The 13,453-nt window shown below is 35.3% G+C and overlaps 1 protein-coding gene across 1 annotated transcript; it reads left to right on the top strand.

Moving 5' to 3' along the window:
• Nucleotides 1-2,604: 2,604 nt before the first annotated feature.
• On the top strand, nucleotides 2,605-3,078 carry IAQ61_009433 (uncharacterized protein; the record flags this gene model as incomplete). The annotated part of the gene is made up of 1 exon (XM_066098382.1): nucleotides 2,605-3,078. The coding sequence occupies one exon, from the start codon at nucleotides 2,605-2,607 to the stop codon at nucleotides 3,076-3,078; it is 474 nt and encodes a 157-aa protein (XP_065951541.1).
• Between the last annotated feature and the right edge of the window lie 10,375 nt (nucleotides 3,079-13,453).

Raw genomic sequence — 13,453 nt, 5'->3', positions numbered from 1 at the left:
TCTAAGATAGCTAGTCTATAATAAGAAGTAGTAGCTAGAGTAGAGGCTAAAGAGGAAGTAGAGAGTAAAGAAGAGGAGTAAATAGTTGCTCCCCTTTATACTATAAATAATATTTAGCAAAAGTAGTAAAAAGGAGATATAAGTCTAGTCTCTTAAAACATGTTTAGAATATATTAATACTATATTATAGCTAGACACCTATAAATACTAGATTCTTCTTTAATCTAAGGGACTGCTAGAGCTTTATAATACTTATAAAAGTAAAAAGAAAAAGTTATATACTATTAAAGGACCCTATAAAAGTAAATAGTACTTTACTTTTAGTAGATAGAAAAAAAAAAGAGAAGAGTAGAGAGTTTATTTTAGTAATTACTACTACCCCTTTAGGTTATATACTATTGTATATTATTTATTAGAACCTATTCTTAATATGTTCTTAACGTGTTCCTACTTATTACTATTATTATCTCCCTCCCCCTCTCTAGTATCTTCTCTATCCTCTCTATCCTCCCTAGGCTCTATAAAAGTATACTACAAGTAGAACTAGGTAGCATTCTAGTAGGAATTAGTAAGGTCTACACTAGTATTAAAGTAATAGTCTTAAAATATATTAGGAATAGGTTAATAATATATTATAAATAACTTACTATAGCTAGGATAATTATAAGCGCAGATAGTATAAGAAACCTAATAACCTTAAATCCTTAGTAGGGTAGATATAGTAACAAAGTTAAGCTATAATAAGTTAGTAACATATTTTTAATAGGTTCTTATAGGCTATACCTTATTACTATTATAGCTAGTATAAGTCTTCTTCTAAATTATATTTAGGAGGGTATTAGTATTTGTAGGGGGGCCTATAGTAGCTACTAGCTAGGCTTAGAGAACTTCTATAAAATAAGTTAGTAACAAGTTTTAAATATATTCTAAATAACTTATAGTAAGGAGTATTCTAGTAATTATATATAACCTTTATATAGAAGTCTATATATATTAGTATAATAAGTTAAGAATAGGTTAATAATATATTTACTCTTTGCCTTATAAACCTCCCTTATAGAGGGCTAGCTAGTCTTCTTAACCCTACTAACCTTATAGTAGGCTATATTAAGCCTATAATCTTTTTTAGCATAGGTATATAGAGTGCCCCTAGTACCTAGAATAGCCTAAGAATATTAGAACCTATTTAGAATATGTTTAGAACCTATTCTTACTCTATATAAGGTGCCCTTATTATTAATCTTAGTATAGTAGTAGCGCTCTCTACTCTCTATCTTAACTACCCTATTAGGGCTAACTATAGGCTATACCCTAATATTATCTAGGATATAGCTAAGGGTAAGGTACTATTAATAGTGCTTCTATAACCTATTAAGAATATATTCTAAATATATTTTAATCTACTTATATAGGATATAAGGGATGCGTTAGTAATAGGTATAGTAGTAGTAGCTTATAGTATTACTAGTATAGAATATATTTAGAATAGGTTTAGAACGCGTTGCAAAATCTTACGGTATAATATTTAGTTAACCTTGCTTAGCTAGCTAGTAGAGCTTAGCATGGCCTAACCCTATACTAAATACGAGTTCACGCAGCGCTAATTCTATGGTCATATGAACTGCGCCCTCCTGGGTTGATGTTGCTGGCTGGAAGGGAGCGTCTCCGCCACGTGGGGTTCGACCCCTTTAACTACCGGTACAGGCATCTCCAGGCTCGCCAGACTGTCTGTGCCAGACGACAGACCAGACAACGGTCCAACGTGGCAACTCTTCTTCCCGCGCCATCGCTATGTTTGACCTCGGTACAAGATTTTGGTACATGGGATGTCTTGCGCAATTTGACCGTTAGACGCGCACGCGCTGGTAGGTACCGTAGTGCTTGACGGCCTGCTCTCGTCATCCAGCTACGCCGCACTCTGGTGGCCCGCACACCTACCACAGAGACACCTTGTTTTGGTCTGCAAGATCGCGGAGCTTTGTTGAACATAGGCATTTTCTCCTTTTTCCACATACCCTACCTACAGGCCATTGTGGATCGTCGGGGAAGGATCTCCGCCTAGCTAATTGTGGGGGATTGGCCGCTAGAGTCTGACATGGCCTACCAGGTCTATCCCAGGTCCTAAGGGTTTCACCAAAACCAAGACTGACATGTCGGTACAGTAGCAGGGCATTCTACCAATCAAGTGTTGATTCCAGCCATATTGCACGGCTGTACTGGACACACAACAGCCCAAGGAGACCCTTCTTGTTACATGACATAGACAAAACCTGTCGCCTCCTAGCTCTAGGACGTTCGAGCCATTGACTGGCCAAATGCAATCAACAGCGAGGAAGACCCTCCGATTTACTTGGGACCTTCCGTCGACCCAGCTTACAGGGATACTCATCAATCAGACCACTGGGGCAGAAATCGCGTGTTCATAATTGACCGCAAACAATCGCCAGCTCGAAGCATAGCCGGGCCCAGCACCCGCCTCTACCGGTACGTTGGCAAGATCGGAAATGGAGCCTAACACAAACCTCGATTTCGACATGTCCCAAAAACCGTGCGGCGTGGCCTGTAGCCAAACATTCACTGTCGGACCAACACACCTTCACCCTAATGGCCCTATCGCACAGAGCCATGTTTAGATGTTTTCATTACTGTAACGAAGTTCAATCACGCTGCTACGGCGGCGCTCTCGATGTTGAATTGGTATTCCAGTCGTCCAACAACATGGGTGTCGCGACTCGACATCATGCAGCTCGGGACATCCTACCTTTCGAGATTCCAATGTCGCCAGTTCATCACCCAAGTATTGGCCAAGAAAGTGGGCTATATAACCCACATAACCCTAGCAACGAGCTACATATCTCGTGTACTAGTGGGATCTTGGATCTTGGACTGACTTGTGTAGCACACATTGGCGACCTGGAAACCTCATCTGAAGGGCTAGGTTCTGGATGTGGGCGCATGATGAGGAACAATGATCCAGTACCGGTATGGAACATCAATCAGATCAGCCTGAATCCTGGATGTCGTACCAGGACCTTCTGGACAGGTAGTTCCCAGATCAGGGAGGATCTCTGCTGGTGATGTAGGCCATTCCGGACATGCCTGATACCTACGACTGCCCACTCCGCACTGTTCCGAATGAGTTCATGTTGGCGGTAAAAGTTCTTTGCTCAGTTTCTGGGATACCAAGGCGACAAGGCCGAGGGCCCAAGACCACGAATGTACATTACCCCGCAAATGAGTCAAGCGCATTGCGGACACACAACTCATATTTGCAGTTAGTACACCAACAAGACTCATACATAGGTATTTCGCACCGAAGCCATCCAACACTAGCTTGTAGTTGACTACCTCAATCTTGGGACACCAGATTTACCCTGTCAAATTACCGCATCCCATTGTTATACAGGAACAGCTACCGAGCAGGCTTGGAAGCCTGGAAACAAAGTTCATCCTCCGAAGAAATATCGTTTATGCAGGACTACCAAGGACCATCAATACCTACACAGCTGTGACAGAGATGATCTTATTGTGAATATTCACATAGTATGCATTATGCTTATGCTCATCGTATGGGGCAAGGGTTCAGTGGGTGGCACAACATTAGCCGGCCGGTCCAGCTCACTGCATCGACATGACAGCCATCTCGTATCTGCAGGTAGCCACACTAATTTCCGACATGATCACGACGCAAGACCTGTACGTTTTTGTCTTCTCTTTGCCCTTTTTGTACTTGGAATGGACCGGTCTCGCATCAATCAGCGTTTCTGTGGCTTCGGTGAGTCGACAATGTACCGGTCCACCTCCAATTGCTAGCCTGGTAGGTATCTGACTCTCAATGTCAAAAATTGTGCTTCTCTCGACGCGCTGTGTTGGAGCTGTCCTTGTTGCAACATCGAGACTTGCTGTAGGATAGCATCCATTATTCACAGTCTCGTGGCGACTAGACAACCTCAGAGTACCCTTTACCGGTACTCAAGCTTCTAGCTCCTGGTGCAAATCGATGGTTCGGAGGCACCATAACTGAGATTCTATTACCCACTCCATTGCCCCCCCTACCCCCGCATTTCGACTCCAGTCCTCCAGGTTAGCGGTCCACCGGCCGCATTGCTCTCCACTTTCCGCCTTTAGACAGCTGGAATTGCACCGTCTTGGCATACGATACACATTCGGCTCAAATGTACTTGGCAGAACTGGCGAGGAACTTTGCACGTGCCGTGATTGCACCAGGGTCGGAACAACTGAACGACTTTCAGCAAAATCGATCTGACATGCATGCGCCGTGGTTCCCACGTTGTGTTATGAATCATGCTTGTCCCTGGATATCAAAAGAGTATCGTCTTTGAATGAGGACTTACTGATGTGATGAAAAGTATTGATTAAAGAATCTATGGACGAAAAGCCAAGGTGGCTAGATATAGATATCCCCACTAGTCCCAAATGGGTGTCTCCCAGACAACCCGGACAGGGGAGTCTCCACCATTAGTGGTGGGTAGTTACTACCTTAGTATAAGGTAAGCACTATAGGTAATAAAGAAATAATAGTCCCCTAAATCTATAGTAACTATAAATATGCAAAGAAAAAATATCTATATTAGATAGTAAGCTCTAAGATAAGTTAATCAAGTCTCTCTAACGTTAGACGTGGCAATGCTTTAGTGTATATATTAGCTAGGTTCTCCGCTAATATAATATATTAGATGCTATAATTGCTAGCTAAAAATCGCTCCTAGATAAAGTAGTAATATACGTGAATATATTTTAACTATAAATTAAGCTTTTAGTCTTAAATAAGTAAGATAGTAGGTTTATTATCCACGAGCAGCTAATATATTAGCTTTATAGGTATTAATTCTATAATAGCGTGACAGGCCTAGACTAAATATAAGGTAGTATATAAGGAAGCTATATATTTAGTTTTATAAGTACTTTATATAATATAGCTCTATCTCTTAGAAGACTAGGAGATAACTAAGCTATTAATCTTTAGGATATATCTAGAAAATAACTTTAAATTATTAGGATCTAATATGTACAAAGCGTCTAAGTATATTATAACCTCTAGGCGTTATCTACTAGGTAGTGTTCTAATTATTAACTAATATACAGATATAGCGCGAATATACTAGAGTACTTAGAATACTAACTTAAGGTAGTTATCTAATAGGTTAGTATTATATAAACTAAGAAGTCTAATAATATATACTAGATTAGGTCTACTTACTACTACTATAAAGTTAAGTAAACTAATAATAGATTAGAATTTCTTCTATTAGTTAAGATTAATAGGTACTTTAGCAGGGGTCTATAGTAGGAATAAGCTAGGGTTAATAGGTATCTATTGCCTATTACAGTCTATTATCCTATATTATTAAAGCACTGCTATAATATAGGTGTGTTAGTAGAGTTTAATATAGTAGTTAAGATGCTTAATTTCTAGACTAAGGAGTATTCTAGGATATCCTAGATCTTAAAATTAGAAGTGGGTCTTTATAAGTTTAAGTATATAGGCAATCTAATATTATATACCTACTATTAGGACGTTGTCTATATAGATTCTAAGAACTAGATACTCTAATATAAAGATATAGGGGGTAAAATCTACTTAGATAAAATACTAGGTCTTTAGCTAATCTAATAGGATAGTATACTATTTACGTCCTAATTGCTTAAGTCTATAGAGTATCTTAAGTAGTAGGAACACTAAACTATTATTAGCTATTCCTAGCAGTAGCTAGCAGTATATCTTGTGCTTAAGATATCTATTTAGGTATATAGCGTTAAAGTCTACCTATTACACATACTATCCCTTTATAGTAGCTAGTACTAGGAGTATGCGTAGACTATTATATCTAATAACTAGGGAGTATATATTATTATAGTTAAAACTATAGCGTTAAGAAAATCCCTATATAACAAGCTATGCTTTTCTCTTAACTATATTGCTAGATTTATCTTGCTTAGTATTAAAAACCTAGTAGGTGCCTATAAGCTTTGTCCCTAAAGGTATCTTATATTAGGGTACCACTTTCTAGGTTCTATTATTAGCATAATTAGCAATCTCCTTCTCTATAGCAGGGCGCTATAAGGAAGTATAGGCATTGCTAGTAGCTTCTATATATATCTATAGAGTATCTATTAATATTACTATAGTAGAGAAGGTTATTAAGAATAGATAGGTATATACAAGTGTATCCTCCTTATATATAGTTAAGAAGGGTTGTGCTAATATATATATACCTTAGTATTGCTTAGGTATTCTTATCTATCGCCTAATATAGGTAATAGCTCCTTATAAGGATATAGATAATTTAGAGGTTCGTAACCTCTTATATAGTAGGTTAGAAGTTTGCAAGCTTAGGGATCCTAGAGATAGCGTATCCTATACTGTCGCAGTTAGTAGATAGTTAGAGAGGCGGTTAGGACTACTAAGAAAATTCTGTAGTAGACTTGTAGCTCTGCTCTTAAGGGTAGGAGTTTATAGGGTAGAGGGAAGGTTACTAATATCCCCTGTAAAGGACTTAGGCTTATGCCTAAGCCTAGGTCTAACACAAGATGGACTAAGTCTAACACTACTACTAAGCGAACACACTTGACACCTATAAAAAGGCGTAGAGGGCTTATCTCTCCTTTAAGATACTAAATACTATTATTAATGCTTATTGTATTCTCCCTTAAGGCTAGTCTATAATATTTTAGTATCTTCTTCTAAATATACTATAATAGTAATAAGAGATAAACGCGCTAGATATTTAGAATAACTAGGTGTAACCTAATATAGTAGAAAGGCTAATATAATAGGTCTATAGATTAATAGAATAATAGGCTTAAGACTCTACTATAATAGCTATACTATATTAATAGAATAAGGAAATACGTAATTAGATTCTATCCTAACCCTCCTCTAAGCCTACTAGGTTTAATAATATACTGCCTCTACCCTCTCCTACCTTATATTATAAACCCTTCCTAGTTAGCTTGCTATATAATAGCACTAAGGCAAACTTCTTCTCCTAGTAAATAACTATAGAGTTTAAACTATGTGTAGATAAGGTCTTTATTAAGGATAAGGAGGCAAGGTTTATATATATTTAGTCCTAGTTATTACCTATAGTCTAGCGCGCTATAGCACTATACTTTAAGGATAGTGCATATAAGTATTAGGATATAAGCAGGTTTCTTAACTACCTAGCGTTCTATTATAGTAACTATTATAGGTAGGAGCGCGCCTAAGTTATATTAGAACACTTATATTAGGGCTAAAATTAGCCTTTTATAGAGTTCTTTATAAATTTTATATAGCTCCTTATATAGTTAGAAGGTTTATACTAGGATAATAAATAGAAGCTTTTATAACTTTAGTAATCTCTTAATAGTTATATACGCTTAGTTTCCCTTAATAGGGGAGTCTCTAGGATAAACTATAATATAGCTATAAAGGAATATAAGATAATTATAGTAGATATTAAAATAGCCTCTCTAGAACTAGGCTTTCTTTAGGCTAGTAAGTCTAAGGAACCCTAGTAGAAGTCTAACTTAGATTAGGATAGTAACATAAATATAGTAGAAGTAGCAGCCTTATTAAGTGCACCTACTAAACTACTAATATTACGCCCTAACTAGATCCTATAGGACCTGTTTAATATATAGAAACTAGCAAGGGTCTATACCTAGTGTAGATAGGGTAGTTATTTTGTGCGTGTATGCCCTAATGCCCTATTACTGCAACTAGTAGGTGTTAAGATAGTTGCAGCATTAGCAAGCGGCCCTAATTTAGGAAACTAGCCACCCCTAACTTTAGGCTAAGTTAGGGGTATAAGGAGGACACTATAATAGAGGAATTATTAATAGTAGAGGTGTAATAACCCTATTATAAAGACACCTTGTAGTGTTCTAGTTAATTAGGTTTAGTGTCTTAGCGCCCAAGCTGCGTAAAACCTACGCTTCGCGCAGGGCTTAGGTAAGACAAGTATTATTCTTATATTAATACTATACTAATAGCTATCTCTATACTATTCTATCTAGTGTAAAGTAAATACTATTACCTATAACTAGAACCTTATATAATAATACTTCTTATTTAATAGTCTAGAGATAGCTCTATCTATGCGCATAAATAGCTAAGGGGTACTACTAGTAAAAATATAACTACCCCCTATTAAGCTATAACTAAGGGAAGAACTAGTAAGTAGTTCCCCCCTAAGTAATAAGCAGTAAACCCCTACGCTAGACGTAGACTTAACGCTTAATAAGCGTATCTAAGCCGCCTAAAGGAGACGTAATAAACTCTAGAAACTATAACACCTATATAAACTAGAAGCTAAGATCCTACACCTTAAAAGCCTAGAAAGGGATACTACCCTAGACTTAATAGGGAGTATAATAGAGGATGTCCCTAAGATACTTAAAAATATATATAAGTAGGGCGTATCTAGGGCGCTAACGCCCCTACCTTTAAAGCGCATGCTAAAACTAAAGGATCTATTAGAATATAAGGGAAAAAACCTTAAGGAATATTATAAATTCTTTTACTCTTATAAGGGAGCCTTTCTACTATTACTATAGACTTTCTACTATAATAAGGATAAGGTTCTTTAGGCTATATAGTACTTAGCAGGAGACCCCTAAGAACTATAGTATACGCACTTTAAGCGCATGTTTAGAGTAACTACTATAATACTAACCTAGTTATATTTTAAGGCGTATATACTTAACTTACTCTCTAACCCTATTAATTATATACTTAAAGTAGCTATAACGTATACTTAGGTAATATAGCGTAGGGACTAAATAGTTTACTCCTTTATAATATACCTTAAAGTCCTAGAGGATTAACTTACTCCCTATACTAAATAATAGAGAGTCTAGCATCTTTTCTTAAAGCTAAGGCTAGAGATATAGCAAGTAATTACTAACTACTACTAAGTACTAGTAATAAGAGAGGATTTAATAGCGTTAGGCTCTACACTTAAGTAAAACCTATACTAACCCTCTTTAACACGTAATTATAATATATATCCTAAGGGAAATACTAGATATAAAGACTAGAAGCTAGGGGAGAAGCTACCTCCTCCTATAAATAAGCTACCTTAAAATAAGAATAGTATTACCTATTTTAAATATTAAAAGAAAGGCTACTACGCTAATAAGTATAAAAGTAGTAACCTAAATTAGATCCCTGTGCGTATTAATAAGATAGGAAAAGCTTAAGCCTTACTAATAACCTAGGGATAGTAAGGCATATTCTAATATATATCTTACTAGGTATAAAGCATATATATAGTATAGCTAGGGAGATAACCCTAGAGAGATAACTATAGGTTATTTTAGACCCTTAGGTAGATATTAGCTTAATTAGTTAAAAGACTACTATTAAAATAAGCCTACTACCTATTAAAGGAGTAGAGCTTCCTTAGTTAGGCTAAATTAGGAGATAGTAATAGAGCACTTACGTAGTATATACGCTCTAGGTACGCTTAGCTAATAATATAGGCGTTAAGCGCTATATATAGATAACTATATATAGTATTAATAAGAAGGGCTCTCTACTACTACTTAGTAATCTATTCCTTTAGTAAGGATATATTTACCTTAACTATAGCTCTTAAGCCTAGAGATAGGGATATAAAGTAGCTAGTATATAGCTTATTACTACTAAAGAGTTAGAAGAAGATATATAATAATTAGGTCTTAACCTACTACTTCTTAGTGTTATATAGACTACTAGTATAGACTTAGAATATAATACCTATATCTACTAAGTATATATAGCGTAAGAGCCGCGTATACTAGATACTTTAAAGGACTACTTTAATATCTTTAGCAAGGAGGTAGCTACTACCCCTCTAAATTTTAAGTCCTTAGACTATACTATTCCTCTTCTAGAAGGTAAGGAGCCTCTATATAGTCTACTCTATAACCTCTCCTTATATAAGCTAAAGCTACTTAGAGAGTACTTAGAATAAGCGCTACGTAATAGCTAGATTTACTATAGCACTAGCCCTATAGGGGCCCCTATCCTATTTATTCCTAAGAAAGATAGAACACTTTACCTTTACGTAGATTACTATAGTTTAAACGCAATTACTATTAAAGATTATTACCTACTCCTACTAATTAGAGAGACACTAGACTACCTATTAGGCGCACGCTACTATATAACCCTAGACCTCTAGAATACCTACTATAGAATATTATGGAAATTTGGATCACTAAGGTTAGGAATGATTTAGGAGATAGATTATTTAGATTGTATCTACTACGATCGTACTTATATATATAGAGCTTTAGCTACCCTTACTAGAAGGTAAATAATTAGTAAACCTTCCTTACTAGAGCTCCTGCTTTTTATTAGGCACTTAGCAGTAAGCTAGTAGTTAATTAGATAGTGGGTTATATAGGGGTATTAATTAGGGTTAATTAGATTAAGATACTCTGTAATCTAATTAATATTCCTCCTATAATATACCCCCTAGGTATAGGTAGATCTTTTATTATTATAGTTGCACTTATAATTAGTAGGTAGTGTAGCTAATTAGAGTATTATATATCTAAAGGGTTAAATTAGCTTACCCTTTAGATACTAACTAGCGCGCCTTCCTTATTTAGCCTACGCTTACACGCGTAGATATTATCTAGACTAAGCTTTATAACTCTATCTACCTAACTATAATCTTTTACTATAGCTTAAATTATAAGATTATATAACCCTAAAGATCTAAACTATACCTATATCCCTACTAACCTATATCTTAGTTAAAGTTAAAACCTACTACTTATGCTTACTCTACCTACGCTGCCCTTATTACCTCCTGCGTAGCTAAAGCTATAGTTGCTAAAGCTACTACTACTAAAGAAGAGCGTGCTACTACTAAGCGTAAGGCTATTATAGAGTATATAGTAGCTAAGTATATAGCTACTACTACTATAGCTAAGATTATAAAGCTAAGGAAGGGCGCTCCTGCTCTAGCTCCTACTACTCTAGCTCTAACTCTAGCTCCCGCTCCTCCCTAGACCCTGCCCCCTATCCCTGCTCCTGCTCCTGCTCCCTCTTTAGCTCCTAAGGAGACCCTAAGATCCTCCTATTATAGAGAGCCTAGTATTTATTATACTAAAACTTATCTAAATTATCTACGCTTAGCGCTCTTTAATAAGTCTAATAGTAAGTACTATAACTCTTCTAGTAGGGGGACTTAGTGCTAGTAGTGCTCCTCTAGGCATAGCTATATCCCTATATATATAATCTATATAAGAATTTTTCCTTTATAATACTTAGTAAGGTCTATACTAATAAACTAATAGCCCTAAGCTTACCTAATATTCTACGCTATCCTTCCTAGTAAGAAAGCAGGTAGGTAAGAGCTAAGACCTTCTTAAGGATAAGAAGTAGAGAGTCTTAGTACTTTTTAAGGAGAGTAAGGCTAAATAGTAGGAGCTAGTAAAAGCTACTACTACTACTGCTAAGCTTACGCGCAAGGCTGCTACTATAGCTAAGGGCGCCTAGAGCTCCTTATTAGAAAATAAGGACTCTAGCTCCTCTAAGGTTCCCCCTATAGATCCTAGGTTAGGGTAACCTAGGTAGCTCCCTATAAACTCTAAGGCACGCTTTACGCACGTAATAGAGCTCCTTAGGGAAGCTACCTAGTTAATAATAGAGAGGTAGGCTATAGTTAGTTATTCTTATATTATATATTAATAGATCTTATATACTACCTTACTTTAATTAACGCTATATAATATATACTCTACTATTATATAACTTTAGGTGCTCCCTAAATATTATAAATTATTATATAGTTAGGTTTTTAGTAAGCCTATTAGCTAGTATATTACTAGTAGGTAGGTAAGTAATATAGAAAGATCCCTTTTTATACTCTTATCTAAGCTATATGTTTTAAATATCTATATAGTATAGCTTAGTAGTAATCCTTTTATTATTACCTACTACTAACCTAATAGTTTATTAATTATTATAATTAATTATCTAGGTAGTATCTAAAGTAAGGTGTATTTTAGTTAAAAAGCGTTTTAACGCTATTACTTCTTTGCTTACTTGCTTAAGCGCAAGGAGCTCTGCCTTAGTAGTTAAAGTAGTAACAGTTACTTATTAAGCTGCCTTCTAAATAATAGGTCCTCTAAAGAGCGTAATTAGGTATCTATATAATAATTGCTAAGTATTAATATTATTAGTAAATAACGTATTACTATATATTATAAGCTTATTAGGATCCCTATTCCTATATTAGATTAATTAGTATTAAGTTTAGTATAGATAGATAATTACTTAATTAACCGCATTAAAGTATTATTTAGATAGGTTAGTAAGGTATTAGGAGAGCTAGGAGGCTATATAGGTAATATTAGGGCGCACTATAATTAAGGTGTAAAGGATTAATCTAACGCGCTCCTAATAGTCCTTAATCTCTTTTTAGTGGCTTCTCCTATACTCTTTTTAATATCTTTACTTAATAGTAGTGTAGTAGGGAATTTTCCTATCTCTACTAGATTAAATTTCTTTATAATCTTATTAATATATTTATTATAAACAAGCGTTATTATCTATCTCTTTCTATCCTAGATTACTCTTACCCCTAGAAACTAGCTTACAGGTCCCTTTTCTTCTATAGTATATCTTTGCTTTAGAGCTTAGATAACTTTGTAAGCTTAGCTTGCGTAGTTTTAGTAATAGAGTAATAGGATATTGTCTATATAGAATATTAACAAGATACTACAATCTCTATTAAAGAATAGGCATAGCTCCTCTTTAGAAGTAATAAGCTTATTTTCTTAGAGTATAGTTAAGAGCTTATTATACTATAATAATAGTAAGTCTTTTAGTCTATATAGAGCTTGTTTAAGCTTAACGCACTTCCTAGGTATTTAATATCCTTTAGGTAGCTTACAGATAACTATAGGGTGTTTATCCCTTAAGGCGTTAAGGAAAGCTCTAACAATATTATATTAATATATCTTAAGGTTAAACTTAGCTCTAATAGCTATTATAGTCCTAAAGGTTCAAGCTACTAGGGTAGCTGCGTAGGTTAAATAAATTAAGTTAGTAAGCTATAGATCTCCTCTTACTACTATCCTTACTTTGCACTTAATTAGGTAACTATCCTAATTAAGCTTGTATGTAAACACCTATTTAAGTAGGAGTAGATACTCTCCTTTAGTTAGCCTATTAATCTCCTCCTAGGTACTAGCTTTTAGTAGAGTATTAATTTCTTTATATACTGTGTCTCTAAATTACTATCCTATTTAGTAGTTATAGAGATCCTTCTATTATTTTAGCTCTTTTTGTAGAGCGTCCTAGTACGTATTTCTTTTAGGGTTTTTAGGGGATTTGCTCCCTATTACTACTATAATTATAGTATAGATTATAGTATTTAGTTTAGGATATACTAAAAGATTATATAAGGGATTTCTAATTAGATCTATATCTAATAGATCTATTACT

Source organism: Plenodomus lingam (genome assembly GCF_022343315.1).
Source record: "Plenodomus lingam strain CAN1 chromosome Unknown contig_6, whole genome shotgun sequence".
Taxonomy (NCBI): Eukaryota; Fungi; Ascomycota; class Dothideomycetes; order Pleosporales; family Leptosphaeriaceae; genus Plenodomus; species Plenodomus lingam.
This window is presented reverse-complemented; position numbering and strand designations above follow the sequence as displayed.